The sequence below is a fragment of the Aegilops tauschii genome, chromosome 1 (assembly GCF_002575655.3).
Source record: "Aegilops tauschii subsp. strangulata cultivar AL8/78 chromosome 1, Aet v6.0, whole genome shotgun sequence".
Classification (NCBI taxonomy): domain Eukaryota; kingdom Viridiplantae; phylum Streptophyta; class Magnoliopsida; order Poales; family Poaceae; genus Aegilops; species Aegilops tauschii.
Genome location: NC_053035.3, coordinates 137,977,072 through 137,993,375, shown reverse-complemented (window position 1 = coordinate 137,993,375; position 16,304 = coordinate 137,977,072). Strand labels below are relative to the sequence as shown.

At 45.7% G+C, this 16,304-nt stretch overlaps 2 protein-coding genes across 3 annotated transcripts; one reads left to right on the top strand and one right to left on the bottom strand.

The window, feature by feature from the left end:
- The first annotated feature begins 642 nt into the window (after positions 1–642).
- On the top strand, positions 643–2,703 carry LOC109752788 (large ribosomal subunit protein uL5). The gene is made up of 5 exons (XM_020311691.4): positions 643–807; positions 891–998; positions 1,245–1,287; positions 1,383–1,578; positions 2,409–2,703. Exons 1-5 carry the CDS (start codon positions 805–807, stop codon positions 2,599–2,601), a joined length of 543 nt encoding a protein of 180 aa, XP_020167280.1. The 5' UTR covers positions 643–804; the 3' UTR covers positions 2,602–2,703.
- Positions 2,704–4,143: 1,440 nt separating this feature from the next.
- On the bottom strand, positions 4,144–6,770 carry LOC109752787 (uncharacterized). 2 transcript variants are annotated; one of them, XR_012204127.1, is made up of 4 exons: positions 6,251–6,770; positions 5,213–5,247; positions 5,011–5,130; positions 4,332–4,454 (listed from the first exon to the last, which is right to left on the bottom strand). XR_012204127.1 is itself a non-coding variant. In XM_020311689.4 (2 exons), exons 1-2 carry the CDS (start codon positions 6,532–6,534, stop codon positions 4,229–4,231), a joined length of 510 nt encoding a protein of 169 aa, XP_020167278.1. In that variant the 5' UTR covers positions 6,535–6,707; the 3' UTR covers positions 4,144–4,228. The 2 variants fall into 2 exon arrangements, 1 of the variants encoding a protein (XP_020167278.1); XM_020311689.4 differs by lacking the exons at positions 5,011–5,130; positions 5,213–5,247 and having other exon boundaries at positions 4,144–4,454; positions 6,251–6,707.
- Between the last annotated feature and the right edge of the window lie 9,534 nt (positions 6,771–16,304).

Here is a 16,304-nt window from a genome sequence, read left to right as displayed (position 1 = left end):
AGCACTGGTGCACGCACTAGCACACGTACGTACACGTGAACCTGATCCGGGCCATCGTCAACTGATTGATCGGCTCGGAATAACCGTCACTCAAAGAAAGCGGCCACCGCTACCGACGGCGAGGCGGTCCAACCCTAGATCGCCACCGCCCAGTGCGCCTTAGAACAACCTCAAGCCTTCGTACGATGCTAATGGCTGAGCTCTAGTAAAAGTGGACTCTCCTCTGCGCACCGTGATTTAGCCGTGTCTTAATGGAATACGAGTGTTTCATGTCAAAAATAAAAATAGTTGCATCGTTTGCCAAAAGCGCTAGAATAAAACCTGGTGGTTTCTCCCGCCACATAGTCGACGTAATCTTTTTTTCTTTCTGAAATGTGTAATCTTTCTTTTATTGAAAGGTATGGTCATTTTTTAGATTGCTCCAGAATTAATATTTTTAAGAGAAACATCGCCCTATAATGTTTTTTTTTTGAGAAAACGCCCTAGAATGTCTAGTTTGGTTGGATTGAGTATGATGGCCGAGAGTCCGGTCCAGGTAGCCATCCGGCTGGGCCGGAGAACGTCAACAGCCCAGCTAGTAAGAAAGCATGAGCCGACCTGAATATCCTAGCCGTCCATCCGTTGATCGGACCGCTCCAAGTCCCCCACGCCATTTTGCCAAATCGTCGCTCGGCAACCTCCAGCAACCCCTATATAAGGCCGGGAGATTTCTAGGGTTTCCGCCGCCGCAGCCACACCCAGAACCAGCTAAACCCTACCATCTTCCGCTTCCTCTCCACCGGCGGCCTCCCCGGTCAGATCACCATGGTGAGCTATCGTACCCCTACCGCGATGCCAACGCTCGGCATTTCTTGTTTGTCCCGATGTTCTTACGCGCTTGTCTCTCGCAGTCGACGGAGAAGAAGCAGTTGAACACGATGCGGGAGATCAAGGTGCAGAAGCTCGTCCTCAACATCTCCGTCGGCGAGAGCGGCGATCGCCTCACTCGAGCTGCCAAGGTACCATAGATCCGCGACCCATCCATCCCAACACGGTCTCCTCGACAAAAGAATAATTAAAATCCTTTGCTGTATCTGATATTATTTTAGTGCGTGTGGTCATAGATCTGCAATTGCGCGACCCGCTCCAAATGAAACTTATCCCATAGTGCTCTACGGTGTTCGTCTTATGTGTGCTTGCACAGCTAGTTTTCTTAATATTAAATTTTGAGATGCGAGGTTAATTTATTCGAATTTACTGATCAGGTGTTGGAGCAGCTGAGCGGGCAGTCGCCAGTTTTCTCCAAGGGTAAGCTATTGTCCAGAAGCTAATGTTTGCTCTATGATTCTGGACTGATTTCAACATCCAGTGGTGCTTACTGTCATAACGGTTTTATCTTGCAGCGAGGTACACTGTCAGGTCTTTCGGCATTCGTCGTAATGAGAAGATTGCCTGCTATGTGACGATCAGGGGTGAGAAGGCAATGCAGCTTCTCGAGAGTGGGCTGAAGGTGAAGGAGTACGAGCTCTTGAGGAGGAACTTCAGTGACACTGGTTGCTTTGGGTTTGGTATTCAGGAGCACATTGATCTTGGCATGAAGTAAGATAACCTTTCCTGTACTCTGTTCTGCTTGCATTTTATATATCCGGATTATGTATATACTTAGGACTGTAAATTTGGTTCACTTGATAACTTGATTGTGAGATTGGGTTTTGCAACATAAAGTTACTGAGGGTGGATGCCGGTTCTTTAAAAGTTTCTTGTGCGACATACACACATTGTGGAAGTATCACAGCGGAATCCTGATGTGCATGTTGCCATAATCTTAACGCAAAATGGTGGAACTTTTATCATCACAAGGATTTTGTAATGCACAGTCTTTAAAAGTTTGCAATGCATAATAATGATAAATACTGCCTCTGTCCCAAAATTCTTGTATTAGATTTGTCTAGATACGGATGTATCAAGTCATGCATTGCTACTGCTGCCTACGTTTTTGTTTATCATTGCAAGTCACTTTAGTAAGTGTTGCCCCAGTCTGAAATTATTTTCTGTGATGGATATGAAGCATTGTTCCCAATGTGTTGGACAATGTGTTTCTCAGTTATTAAGTTTCATAAACAAATCTCTCTTCATAACCGAGAAGTCAAGTTTCTTGAATTCTTTTACATCCTAATGTTTGTTGCTGCAATTGATATTTTGTGCTTCCAGTGCAGAAAGGTTTGGTATATTTTGTCCTTTTCAAGTAAAGAAATCGAATTTTATCAGTATAATGTCTTGTCTTGTTCAGTTGTACCAGCTATACCTGTGTTGTCCGGTAGGTTTGTATAAAAGTGTTTTGCGTTCCTCTCTGAACTACTTTTTGCATGCTAGTACTATTGATATCCTATTGCTTACATACTTCAAACTTACTTGATTAATTCTTTCAGGTATGACCCATCAACCGGCATCTACGGTATGGACTTCTTCGTGGTTCTGGAGCGAGCTGGATACCGCGTCTCCCGCCGGCGCCGATGCAAGGCCCGTGTTGGGATCCACCAAAGGGTGACCAAGGAAGACGCCATGAAGTGGTTCCAGGTCAAGTATGAGGGTGTCATCCTGAACAAGTCCCACGCTAGCTAGTAACCTTTCGAGTGATTGAGTTGTCGTTAGAGCTTTAAGTCAGTCAAGCTTAATCTGGATCATGGAATCGTATGTTTATTGAATACAAAGTTGCACTATCAATTTTGCCTTGTCTGCTGGGCTGACCTGCATCTATAATTCCATCAAATCTTCATGGTTTCATATTAGTTGAACATTTCATCAACTTTTTTTCAGCTATTGTCTTTCATTCTCTCATTTAGGCCTCCAAAACAGGCTAACAACTGCCTGGAGATGCTTTCTGCCTCGTTGTCGTCCAGATTACCATACTGTTCACTTGCAACACTGTTTTAGTTGAATCAGAGCATTCTGCCCGGATGTAAAATTGCTACTCAACCGGATGCTTGAAACGCAGCCCTGACAAAATGCCAGGGCTGACTCGCAAACCCTATATCCAGCCCATAACGCCCGGACGCCCTGTTGGATCTAGCAGGGAGCCCTCGGATTTGACCCACTATGGCCGGCCTGACTCCATGTAAATTCCTCATTCGCACTCCGAACCAAACCTTAGCCACTTCATTTTCCTTCCCCCTGCCCTGCTTTTTGCGACTATGGCCACTTGCAGTCTCGAGGAGGATGTGGTGGTTACACCTCACCGGATGCGGTGCGGCCCGTCTGACGAGGATGTGGTGGTTACACCTCACCGGATGCGGTGCGGCCCGTCTGACATCCGAACCTTGGGATCGCGGCACAAACCCTAAGGTGGCGCGTCATTCTCGCGGGGTCGGTCTTGAGGCGTGCGCGACGAGGCTGCAGAGTCGCATGTCGCCAGCCTGGCCACGTCCATTATCGATCTCACATCGACCGTCGACGTTGAGGCCACGGACTCTGACGAGGGTGAGTAAGACATGGAGATGATGACGCCTCAAGTCCATGAGCTGGTCCATGTCCCACGCCCTGTTATACCTCGCCGCTAACCGCATCTTCACTCTGAGGGGCTCAGCTGTCTGGCCCGTCTGACATCCGAACCTTGGGATCGCGGCGCAAACCCTAAGGTGGCGCGTCATTCTCGCGGGGTCGGTCTTGAGGCGTGCGCGACGAGGCTGCGGAGTCGCATGTCGCCAGCCTGGCCACGTCCATTATCGATCTCACATCGATCGTCGACGTTGAGGCCACGGACTCTGACGAGGGTGAGTAAGACATGGAGATGATGACGCCTCAAGTCCATGAGCTGGTCCATGTCCCACGCCCTGTTATACCTCGCCGCTAACTGCATCTTCACTCTGAGGGGCTCAGCTGTCCGTTAGACATGGACACGGCCGTGGAGCCGGACGAGCGCTGATGAAGATTTAAATTAGGTTTTATCTACATGTAATTATATGGATTTAATGATTAAAAAAAGGTATTCAGTTGTAGAATTCAATATTTGAGTGCTGGTCGGTCACTGTCCGCGAACACGGCTGGTATACCTCGCCGCTAACTGCATCTTCACACGGCTGGCTGTTCCATATGCACATGCTCTTAGTATTCTACTTTTTGATAGCCAGCCATGTAATTCCCGGCATCGCTAGAGAAAGATCTCAATTAAAGTCCTTCCTCCGGCCTCGTCACGCAAGAGAGAGATATGCAACGCTGTAGTATGTGATACAATTTCGAGGCTTGAAACATCTCAAACCATACGATTATGGAAGAACCACGACGAGATTAATACAATGATCAAACACGCAAGCAAGAAATTGCAGAATGACTGGGTTCTGCAGGTGCAGAGACCCCTGGCCTTGGATGAGCCTCCTCCATCCACGCTCGCCATCCCATGCCACTGCCGCATGAACTCCTTGCCGCCGCCGCCCCATCCAGTGATGTTCGCCGCGTTCTCGCCGCAGATCTCGCACCGCCTGCATTCAACTCCTTTTTAGGCCAATCTATTAATCAAATAAAAATGATGCTCATAGGTTGTCCTTTTCTTTTTTGCTGACTTTACGACATTGGTCCTAGTATATTTGTCGGCACCATTACAATTATACTCGCTCGTTCCAGAGTACTCTGGACCAATATCATTAGATGCGTCATGAATTTAATTTTTATATTATATAGGTTTAATATTATAGATGTTAATGTTTTTTTATACAAATATGATCAAACTTTATAAAGTTTGGCTAGTAAAAATGACCGAAAGGAGTATTTTCCAGTGATTTTTTTTAGTTTTTTCTAAGGAGCTGGCGGGAGCATTGAGAAACACACTTTTTTTCTTGTGAGAAGTGGCAAAACCCTGGAAAGCTAATAAAACATTGACAACTCTGCCGATGCTCACAGTAGGCAAGGCTACACCAAACACCAAAACCAACAATAATATTGAAAATCTGACGTCAAACTTTTAACTATGGTAAATCAAATATTTTTTATAGTAAATTATATTGTCGCGAGGATGTCAATTTTCTTTAGCCGACTCACCAAGCTTCATGCACCACATCAATTTCGGCGAGAGATGCCCCTGCTGGATGATTAATCCTCGCTGATGATCCGCCATGACATGGGGAAGAAGATGCCCTGATCTATTTCTTGTTACGATGCCTACATCGATCGAATTTGAGTGTTTTTTCAGAGGTATTTACCCAAAACCATCATATTTGGGATCAGGGTAACAACTTAGTACCGCTTTCCGGCTAGGGCACGAGAAAAACACCATATCTGCGTTTAACAAATAACAGAGATCATTGATTGTGTGATTTTCTTGCGAAAATAGGGAAACCGATAGGTGGACCCCACCTGTCGGCTAACACAGCAAAGACTGAGCATAAAAGAAAACTTTGACCAGCTGAGGTGGCAGCTGAGATGCGAGCCCCGTCTGTCATTGACTACACGATTATGGAGTATTTTCGTTTGAGGGTCCATGTTGAAGATGCCCTAAAAACCTCATTTCAAGGCCGGGCAAGCGCCGTAGTTCTAAAGTACACTGCTATTAGACCAATAAATGTTTTGAAACCTTGGATGAGGATGGAATTCTCAAGGGCAACGACAGCGAAAGAAATCTACAGGCAGTGTCATCAACCTTGGATGGGACTTCACAATCGAAGATCTTCAATTTGCACCTCATACGTATAACCCACCTAGCAAGTGGTTGCATAATTGAGGTAATAGTCACATGATGCGCGTTCGCTGTTGAGCTCGTATAAAAATGCCTTAGTTCTATACCAGCTTACGGTTCTGATTGCGCAACTTTATTCTTTGTCTTCACCACAGTGAGTGATTCCATACCATGATTGTCATTACTTATGCCCGTCCGTATAATATGCACTTCAGTCATCCTCCCTAACTGAGAAAGCTCTAACGTTGACTGGCACAAAAACTATTCTTCAGAGTTTGAGGCATTCAGAGCGTCTTGAGCTCCTTTCTAATCCTAGAATCTCAGGTTGAGCGTTTCCCTCAAATTTTCATGCTTTGTGTCTAATACCACTACTTTTTTCTAGGAAAAAAAACGTATCGACTGGGTTCCATGAGGTCTTGCGAATCGACGGCGAGGGTGTTAGCCAGGTGCGGCAACCATCGGACATGACGGGCCGGTGCGGTGGCAACGCGGAGGCGAGAGATTGAATTGAGGAGGCGACGGTTGCCAAAGAAGAAGATGATTGAAAAAAAGTACTGTACTACGTATAAGCATTTTTAAGCACACAAGAGATGGGATTATCAATACCTGTTGCCCCTCACGGAGAACCATGCCTCGGCGCACCGCCGGTGCGCCGCCGCGATCTCGCCTCGGCAGCCGCAGCCGAGGTTTACCAACTGCCCGCTCCCGCTCTCCGCCGGCAGGTCGCCGTCCTCAAGCTGGCAAATTCTGCAGCCGCTCCCGGTTCCAACCTGCCCCTGCCGATCAGCCGTCACCGCCGACCTGTCGATGTCGACCGCAACATGTCCGACGATGCCGCCTTCCACGGTCGGCCCTTCACACGCTCCAGCGTCTCCAGCAGTTGTCACCATGGCCGCCTTCTCATCTCATCTCATGCCATGGTGTCGTCGATGGACCAATATCTAATTAATGACCTACGGAATCTTGGGCTTTGCGGGAAGAAATGAATGATGACGGGAGGGAGCTACTGTAGATTCTTATTATCGTCTCGGTGTTGCGAATTGGCCGACGCAAGTTGACCTCCTTATTTATTTATTTATTTATTTATAACACGGCGCAAGTTGAGCCGAGACAGCGAAAGATCAGGTGAGGGCGATGCAATGCAGCGATTCAAAATGGGAAAAAGGGCAATGAGTGCCGGGCTTTGCGTACCGCCAATTCTTTTTTTCTTCAAACAGTAAAGGAATTCAAATAGGGTTGGTCTTTTTTCTTGGATGAAATCGTTGGGGTACACAAATTCAAATAGGGTCTGTCTTTTTTTTATACAGTATTTGGTATTGTGGCAGATTATAATATTTCTGGCTGCGTAGTTTTTGACTACTAGATGATGCCCCGCACGTTGTTGCGGGAATATTTTGCAATATTTCAATGAAGTTTTGGTCATATGAAACATGAATATTTGAAATAATAGTTTTTGAAAGTATGTAAGAATTAAATGTAAATAACATAATAGAATGGAAGTTTACATGCAAGCATGATTGCATGTTGAAGTGGTTTTTTAATACGCATAGCTGCATGCTCGAGTGGGCTTTTTCTTATACATGTTGAATGATCAGGTGGCATGCTTGCATTTTGAGAGAAATATGTTAGTGGGGGCTAACTATTTAGATATAGGAGATTTATTCTTCAGTTTTTTTATAAGTGACAGCATATATAAATGACAACAAGTACATTTAGTGAAAGTTATGGTTACGAGGAAGGAGGTTAGAGCTCGCAAGAATGAAAAAAAAAGGCCCAAAAGCACCCTCCACCATATTATTGGAGAAGAAGACCCTATAAACAGGCGCCCATTAGATCTGCTCGCTCCAGAATTTTCGCACTAATCCAGATGATCTGGGTGTTCCGGCCCTTAGGTCGGACCACTCGATACCCTGAGACAGAGCAACCGCAAACCCGGAATGTCAAACCCTCGGACACTCTAAATAGACATGCACAGAAAATGTTAATACTTTCTTGTATGAACTATGTTCTCAATGATCTAGGACAAATTTGAAAGCTAATAATAATACCTAGGTCCTCACAAAAAGAGCCACCCAACGTTAACAAAACATGGAGGATGCAAAATATTAACACCTTTGAGCACTCTTATGTATGATGTGGTTAAACCATACATCTGGTAGCCCCTCTTTGTCATGTGGTTATCAAAACTTCAGAACTATAATATAGTCTCTCTCCAATTGTTATAACACTGAGTGTTAACGTGTGATTTAGTTCCTTAGACCACAAGAGTATCGTAGTCACTTCTTACCGTACGATGAACTTTGGGGTTGTACCAACGTCATCTCTAACACGGTGATCACAAGACAACGTACATGTTCATCGGAAAGTTTGACAAGGGATTAGATAGCTCAAGAGTGGGATTTGCTCCTCCGACGATGGAGATATATTCTTAAGGCCCTCTCGGTGTGACGACATCCATAATCATCTGGCCAGACACAGGTGACCATGTCACGGGGATGTCGGAACAAGATACCGCCTCATGAACTCCTGGAACTTAAGGAGGAAATCGATAATTCACTTCGCAAGGGTTCCATTCGTCCAAGTTCCTCGGCCTGGGGAGCACCTTCTCTCTTTGTCAAGAAGAAGGATGGAACGAATCATTTGGTCCAAGACTACCGACCTATCAACCAAGGAACAATTCAGAACAATTATCCCCTTCCTCGGATCAACGATATGTATGATCAACTTGCTGGTTCCTCGGTATTCTCTAAACTCGACTTCAGGTTGGGTTACCACCAGATCCGGGTGCGTGAAGAGGGTATTCCAAAGACCACATTCGTTACTCGCTATGGTTCATACGAGTGTACCGTCATGTCTTTCGGCTTAACCAATGCTCCAGCTACATTCTCTCGTCTAATGAACTGTATCTTCATGGAATACCTCAACAAGTTCGTCGTGGTCTATCTGGATGATATCCTGGTGTATTCCAAGAATAAAGAAGAACATGCTAAATACTCCCAACATCCATTATCCTAAAATTAAAAAGATTTCCACTATTATCCTTATGCATGAATTTGATTATATAATTCGGGAAGCTAGGAACATCTTTGCTTTTATAAGATAGATTTTGAGCATCCTCCTATAGAAGAAATTCTCCATGATAAAGACACTATATGAAGGTTGGAATCTAAAGAGTATTTTGCGTATGGTGAAAATCTTAGGAGAAGAGTTCCTTATGCTGAAATTATTAAAACTTTATACCATCATACGTGTGATAAATTTGAATGGATTACTAAGGGGATTACTGAAGGGTTTAGTATTAAGTGGTTTGAGAGTACGGCTAGAGATCCTATTGATGATGAAATACATGTTTTGTATGAAGATTTCTATGGTGATGATTCGGAGTTTGAAATAATGAACGTTAAAATTACCAAACAAAGTCCCTTTGAAGTTCTCCTACTAGAATAACATGAAAGTAGAGAACTAATGAGGAAAGTATTGGAAGAATTGATTAAAAAGGATTTGGAAACTAAAGATGACAATGCTTGAAACCTTGCCTTACGCCTAGCTAGGGGCGTAAAATAATAATGCTTGTTGGGAGGCAACCCAATAGTTATCTTAAAATTTTCCTTTCTCTTTCTGTTTTTGAGTGTTTACACAATTATTGCTCCTGTTATGATTGTAATTTTATGTTTTAATTAGTATTTGTGCCAACTAAAACCTTTGGGATGATTTGGTTGATAGTTGACTTGATTATGTGAAAAACAGAAACTTTTCGCCCAATACTAGAATTATTGTAATCCACTAGAACATGATAAAACTCTGCATTTTCTACACATTATTGATATACAAATTTCCCATGTTTTCCTAATTTTCCAGAATTTTTAAGTTATAGAAGTATAGTGTTTGTTTAGATCATTATAGATTGTTCTGTTTTAGACAAATTCTGTTTTCTATTGCATAGTTTGCTTGTTTTAATGATGCTATGGATTATATAGGGGGGTATAAGTCATGGAGAAGTTAGAATAAAATAGGTATTATGCAAGAATAAAATATGAATGGGTTCATAACAGTACCTAAAATTTATGATTTGCTTATTATACTAACGGATCTCACGAGGTTTCTGTTGAGTTTTGTGTGCTGAAGTTTTCAAGTTTTGGGTGAGATCACGATGGATGAAGCAATAAGGAGAGGCAAGACCCTAAGCTTGGGGATGCCCAAGGCACCCCAAGGTAATATTCAAGGAATACCCAAGTGTCTAAGCTTGGGGATGCCCCAGATGGCATCCCCTCTTTCGTCTACAATCCATCGGTATACTACTTGGAGCTATATTTTTATTCATCACATGATATGAGTTTTGCTTGGAGCATCTTGTATTATAGTAGCCTTTGCTTTGTTTTCTATTTAGTTTGCAACAACCATTGTTTGCTGCACACACCTTTTGAGAGGGACACACATTTATATTCGTGATTTGTTAGAATACTCTATGTGCTTCACTTATGTCTTTTGAGCTAGTCAATTGCTCTAGTGCTTCACTTATATATTTTAGAGCACGGTGATGGTTATTTTAAAGAAATAGTTGCACTCTCATGCTTCACTTATATCTTTTTGAGAGTTTAATAAATAGTAATGCCAATATGCACAAGTTATGAATTTGGTCCTAACATGATAGGTATTCAAGAGGGATACAATAAAACTTTCATGTAGATCACTGAATATGATAAGTTTGATTCCTTGCAATAGTTTTGCAATATTAATATGGTAATATGTGGCGGTACTAGTGAATGACCATGGTTTAGTAAGAATATTGGTGTTAAGGTTTGTGAATCCCGAAGCATGCACATATAGTCTCTAGTTATGCAATGAAGTCGGAGCATCATTTATTATTGAGTATCTACCTTATGAGTGTTGGTCGGGGACGAGCGGTGGTCTTTTCCCACCTATCTATCACCCTAGGGGCATGCGCGTAGTACTTTTCTTCGAGGGCTAATAAACTTTCACAATAGGTATGTGAGTTCTTTATGACTAATGTGAGTCAATGGATTATATGCACTCTTACCTTTCCGCCATTTGCTAGCCTCTTCGGTATTGTGCATTGCCCTTTCTCAACTCGAGAGTTGGTGGAAACTTCGCCGGTGCATCCAAACCCCGTGATATGATACGCTCTATCACACATAAGCCTCCTTATATCTTCCTCAAAATAGCCACCATACCTAACCTATTATGGCATTTCCATAACCATTCCGAGATATATTGCCATGCAACTTCCACCGTTCCGTTTTCATGACATACACATTCATTGTCATAATGCTTTGCATGATCATATAGCTAACAAAGTACTTGTGGCTCAGCCACCGTTCATCATCATTATACATGTTATGCTAGCATCATTGCACATCCTGGTACACTGGCAGCGACATACATATAGAGTCATATTGTTCTAGTTATCGAGTTGTAAGTAAATAAAAGTGTGATGATCATCATTATTAGAGCATTGTCCCAGTGAGGAAAGGATGATGGAGAGTATGATCCCCCCACAAGTCGGGATGAGAAGCCAGATAAAAAACAAAGAGGCAAAAAAGAGCCCAACAAAAGATAGAGAGAGAAAAAAATGAGAGAAAAAGAGAGAAGGGGCAATGTTACTATCCTTTTTCACACTTGTGCTTCAGAGTAGCACCTTGTTTTTCATATATAGAGTCTCCTATGTTGTCACTTTCATATATTAGTGGGAATTTAACATTATAGAACTTGGCTTGTATATTCCAATGGTGGGCTGTTGTGACGCCCCCGATTCAATCGTACACTAATCATACACGCAAACATGTACGGTCAAGATCAGGGACTCATGGGAAGATATCACAACAGAACTCTAAAATAAAATAAGTCATACAAGCATCATAATACAAGCCAGGGGCCTCGAGGGCTCGAATACAAGTGCTCGATCATAGACGAGTCAGCGGAAGCAACAATATCTGAGTACAGACATAAGTTAAAGAGTTTGCCATAAGATGGCTAGCACAAACTGGGATACAGATCGAAAGAGGCGCAGGCCTCCTGCCTGGGATCCTCCTAAACTACTCCTGGTCGTCGTCGGCGGCCTGCACGTAGTAGTAGGCACCCGCGGTGTAGGAGTCGTCGTCGACGGTGGCGTCTGGCTCCTGGGCTCCAGCATCTGGTTGCGACAACCAGAAGAATGGAAAGGGGGAAAAGAGGGAGAAAGCAACCGTGAGTACTCATCCAAAGTACTTGCAAGCAAGGATCTACACTACATATGCATGGGTATCAGTGTAAAGGGGCAATATCGGTGGACTGAACTGCAGAATGCCAGAATAAGAGGGGGATAGCTAGTCCTGTCGAAGACTATGCTTCTGGCAGCCTCCATCTTGCAGCATGTAGAAGAGAGTAGATGGTAAGTTCACCAAGTATCATCGCATAGCATAATCCTACCCGGCGATCCTCCCCTCGTCGCCCTGTGTGAGAGCGATCACCGGGTTATAACTGGCACTTGGAAGGGTGTGTTTTAGTAAGTATCCGGTTCTAGTTGTCATAAGGTCAAGGTACAACTCGGGGTCATTCTTTTACCGAGGGACACGGCTATTCGAATAGATAAACTTCCCTGCAGGGGTGCACCACATTACCCAACACGTTGATCCCTCTGGCCGGACACACTTTCCTGGGTCATGCCTGGCCTCGGAAGATCAACACGTCGCAGACCTACCTAGGCACAACAGAGAGGCCAGGACGCCGGTCTAAATCCTATGCGCGGAGGGGTCTGGGCCCATAGCCCATTGCACACCTGCACGTTGCGTGGGCGGCCGGTGAGCAGACCTAGCAACCTCCATTACAAAGGAAGTTGCGTTACGCGGTCCAACCTGGCGCGCCGCTCCGTTGCTGACGTCAAGAAGGCTTCGGCTGATACCACGACGTCGAGTGCCCATAACTGTTCCCGCGTAGTTGGTTAGTGCATATAGGCCAGTGGCCAGACTCAGATCAAATACCAAGATCTCATTAAGCGTGTTATTTTGAAGTAACCGCGGACGCCGACCAGGGCCAGGCCCACCTCTCACCTAGGTGGTCTCAACCTGCCCCGTCGCTCCGCCACAAAGTAACAGTCGGGGGCCATCGGGAACCCATGCCCACCACTACCGGTATGGAACCACCTGTGCTTTCAACCCCCACATCGGAATCACTTGCGGGTACTCTACGAGCCGACCTGACTTTAGTCACCACCATGTATCATATATAGTATGTATGTAAGTATATACCCGTGATCACCTCCCGAGTGATCACGGCCCGATAGTATAGCATGGCAGACGGACAAGGACGTAGGTCCACTGATGGACTACTAGCATCATATACTAAGCATTTAGGATTGCAGGTAAGGGTAACAACTGTAGCAACAATGACAGGCTATGCAGCAGAATAGGATTAACCGAAAGCAGTAACATGCTACACTACTCTAATGAAAGCAGTAGAGAAAAGGAATAGGCGATATCTGGTGATCAGGGGGGGGGCTTGCCTGGAAGCTCTGTTGTACAGGAAGAAGGGTCGTCGGTGACGTAGTCGTACTCGGTGGCATTAGCGCCGGTCTCGGTGTCTACCGGAGAAGAAGAGGGGGGAAGAAACAGTAAATACGGAGCAAACAAAGTATCACGAAACATAACGAGGCAATACGCGGTGCTAGGTATGCCCTAACGCGGTAGGAGGTGACACCGGCGAAGGGGGGAAACATCCGGGAAAGTATCCTCGGTGTTTCGCGTTTTCGGACAGATGAACCGGAGGGGGAAAGTTGCGTGATTGCTATGCTAGGGATGTGTGGCGGACGAACGAGCTATGTATTCGGATTTGTCTCGTCGTTCTGAGCAACTTTCATGTACAAAGTTTTTCCATCCGAGTTATGGTTTATTTTATATTAATTTTGAAAGTTTTAAACCATTTCTAGAATTAACAGAATTAATTTAATTCTAAAATGCATTTACGACGTCAGCATGACACCAGGGTGATGTCAGTAGTAAACAACCAGTTGACTTGGTCAAACTGACGTGTGGGTCCTGCATGTCATAAGCTGTTTAGTTAATTAATAGTAGTTAATTAGGCTAATTAGTTAATCAGGTTAATTAAACATAATTAATTAAGTTAATTAATTAATTAATATTTTTATTTTTTATAAAACGTTCCAGGGGCATGGGCCCCTCACGTCATTAGCCCAGAGGTGGCCTTAACGGGCGTGTGAGCAGCCGGGTGCGGGCGCTGGGCGCTAGCCCATTTGGGGGCACGCCCAGGCTACCAGGGGGCGCCGACCACAGCGGGGCGCCGGAGCAGCACGACGAGTGGTCGGGCACGCGCGGCGCAAGGCGCGCGCGACCAAGGCCGCAGGCGCGAGCGGGAGGGGCCGCGGTCGTGCGTGGCGCGGCGACTGGAGCAGGCGACTGGAGGCGGGCGTCGGGCAGGGGCCGGCCGGCAAGTGTGGGACAGCGTTGGCGGCCTCCGGCAGCAGCAGAGGCTGCAGCGACAGTGCAGAGCGGCAGCGAGCGGCAGGGACGAGGCGGGGTGCGGGCGCCGGTGTGCGGCGCGTGCGGCCTCGAAGCTAGCAGGGAGGGGCGCAGGGAGGAGGTGGTGGCGAGCACGCAGTGGGGCGAGCTGCGGTGCAGGGTCCACCGATGAACGGGCAGCAGCGGCACATCGGGCGACCCGGAGCAAGCAATGGCTCGAGGCAAGCGGGGCGTTGCCTACAAGGCAGCAGGGAACAATAGTTGCGAGGCGAGCGCGGGTGCGCGACGGCGTGCACGGTGACGTCCGACACGGGGGAAGAAGAGTGCGAGGAGAGGGAGGTGCTCACGGCGGGGCTGTAGGGGACTGGCAGCGGGCTCAGGGAGGAGTCGGGGAGGTCCGGCGAGGCGGCACCGGCGACGGGGATGGGGAGCGCCGGCGACGGAGAGGACGGTGGCGATGGCGTCCGCCGATGGGTCGCGGGGGACGAGCGGCGCGGTCGATCCCGCGGGGGAGAGGCGCGGGAGGTCCGACAATGGCAGCGGGCACCGGGGCACCGGCGAGGTGCGACGGGGTGGCACGCGGCATCGGCGTCGGCGGGGTCAGGGGCGCGGTTGCCCCGATCCCGATCCATACGGGGGAGGAAGGAGAGGAGCTAGGCGTGGGGGGGGGGGAAGTGGGTGGACCGATCTAGGTCACGGGGGAGAGGGAGGTTATGGGGGCGCCGGCTGGGCCGTCCTCGCTAGCCCAGTGGCCGGCTGGGCCACGGTCCAGAGGGGGGGGCTGTCTTCTCCTTTTCATTTGTTTTGGTTCGCCCTTTTCTTTTTATTTATTTTCCCTTTTCTGTTTCTTTTATTTATAATGGTTATAGTTTTATAAAATACACAAATGGTTCCTAAATTAGTATTACTATATTTACTACCGCCACATTAATTTGGCTAACTAAATAAAATAGTTTAACATTTTATAAATAATAAAGGTATTTATTAAATTGGTTATGTTGATGTTTCATTCACATTTGAGTATTTAAACACCTTATAAAAGTGTGGTTTTTCCACCATAATTACCTATGCATTATTTGGCACAACCCGAACATTTTAGTTTTATTGTTGAAAACTTTTGTTGTTTGCCTTTAATTAAAATTTGAATTTGAATCGTCATGAACTAATCCGAGTTTATCAACAGTAACCGAGGTGACGTGGCATCGTTAGTAGAGGTTTACTGTAGCTTAATTATCTGGGCATCACAATTCTCCTCCACTACAAGAAATCTCGTCCCGAGATTTAGGAGGTGGAGTAAGGGAGGAAGTTTTGATTATGAAATTCTAATGGATCTTCTCGGTCTTAGTTGCTCTTCTCGAAGAGGTCGATCCATTACATTGATGTCTTCATTTCTCTGCTTCAGGTCATCATGATGAAGTCAGGATCCTTTCTTCGGGAACTCCATCGTACTTACGTAAAATGATAAGGGGTAACTCGAAAGAACAGAACTCTGCACGGTTGCTTATCCGGTAGATAACATTAGGGAAGGTGGCGAAAAGTAACTCTCGAATTGAAACTTAAGAAATTATCGAGAGCAAAGTAAGAAGGTGCAAAGTAGAAGTTTCAAGTGCATTGGCAATCGTTCGTTGCCTGATCGAAATGTGAAAGGGGTTCAGAGCAGCGAGAGTAAGTATTGCGTCTGATACCAGAATAGAGCACTAGGAAGGTGTCTCGTGAATTAAATACGAAGCCAAGCGTGGGGAATAACCATTAGAAACAGGGTTGTACAGGAGAGTCAGGTTTCGATCCTGTGGAACTGTGGGTTATGGGCCCACCATGTGGGTTAAAAGTAGTAAGGGCAGAGACGTCTTGCGTGATCATGCAAGCAAGGCATGTCAGAGGGTAGCCTGTCGATTATGTCGGCAACAACGTCGGTACCAAGGGCGAGGGACGAAGAGAACCATTGTCCTGCTCATCGAACGAGGCGGACCAATAGGCAAAGTTCTCGTCCGTCGGTGGTTACCGGAATGTTTTCAACAATAGTAACAGGGTCTTACTAACAGAGTTGTACACCGAGGTGTTTTCCTAAGCAGGGAATTATCACTGCTCCGCTAAGTCTGATTACAAGAAAGGTTAAACAAAACAATGGAAAGAAATATGCGATTATTAGATAGACAGAAGAATGGAAAGAAAAATGTGTTTAAACACAT

Bases quoted from the DNA above. Each gene is read 5' to 3' on its own strand.
- LOC109752787 (XM_020311689.4), bottom strand. From the start codon at position 6,534: ATGGTGACAACTGCTGGAGACGCTGGAGCGTGTGAAGGGCCGACCGTG. The intron at 4,455-6,250 runs GTATTGATAATC...AGTTGAATGCAG, and splicing joins TTCTCCGTGAGGGGCAACAG to GCGGTGCGAGATCTGCGGCG.
- LOC109752788 (XM_020311691.4), top strand. The intron at 999-1,244 runs GTACCATAGATC...TTTACTGATCAG, and splicing joins GCCTCACTCGAGCTGCCAAG to GTGTTGGAGCAGCTGAGCGG. The intron at 1,579-2,408 runs GTAAGATAACCT...TAATTCTTTCAG, and splicing joins CACATTGATCTTGGCATGAA to GTATGACCCATCAACCGGCA.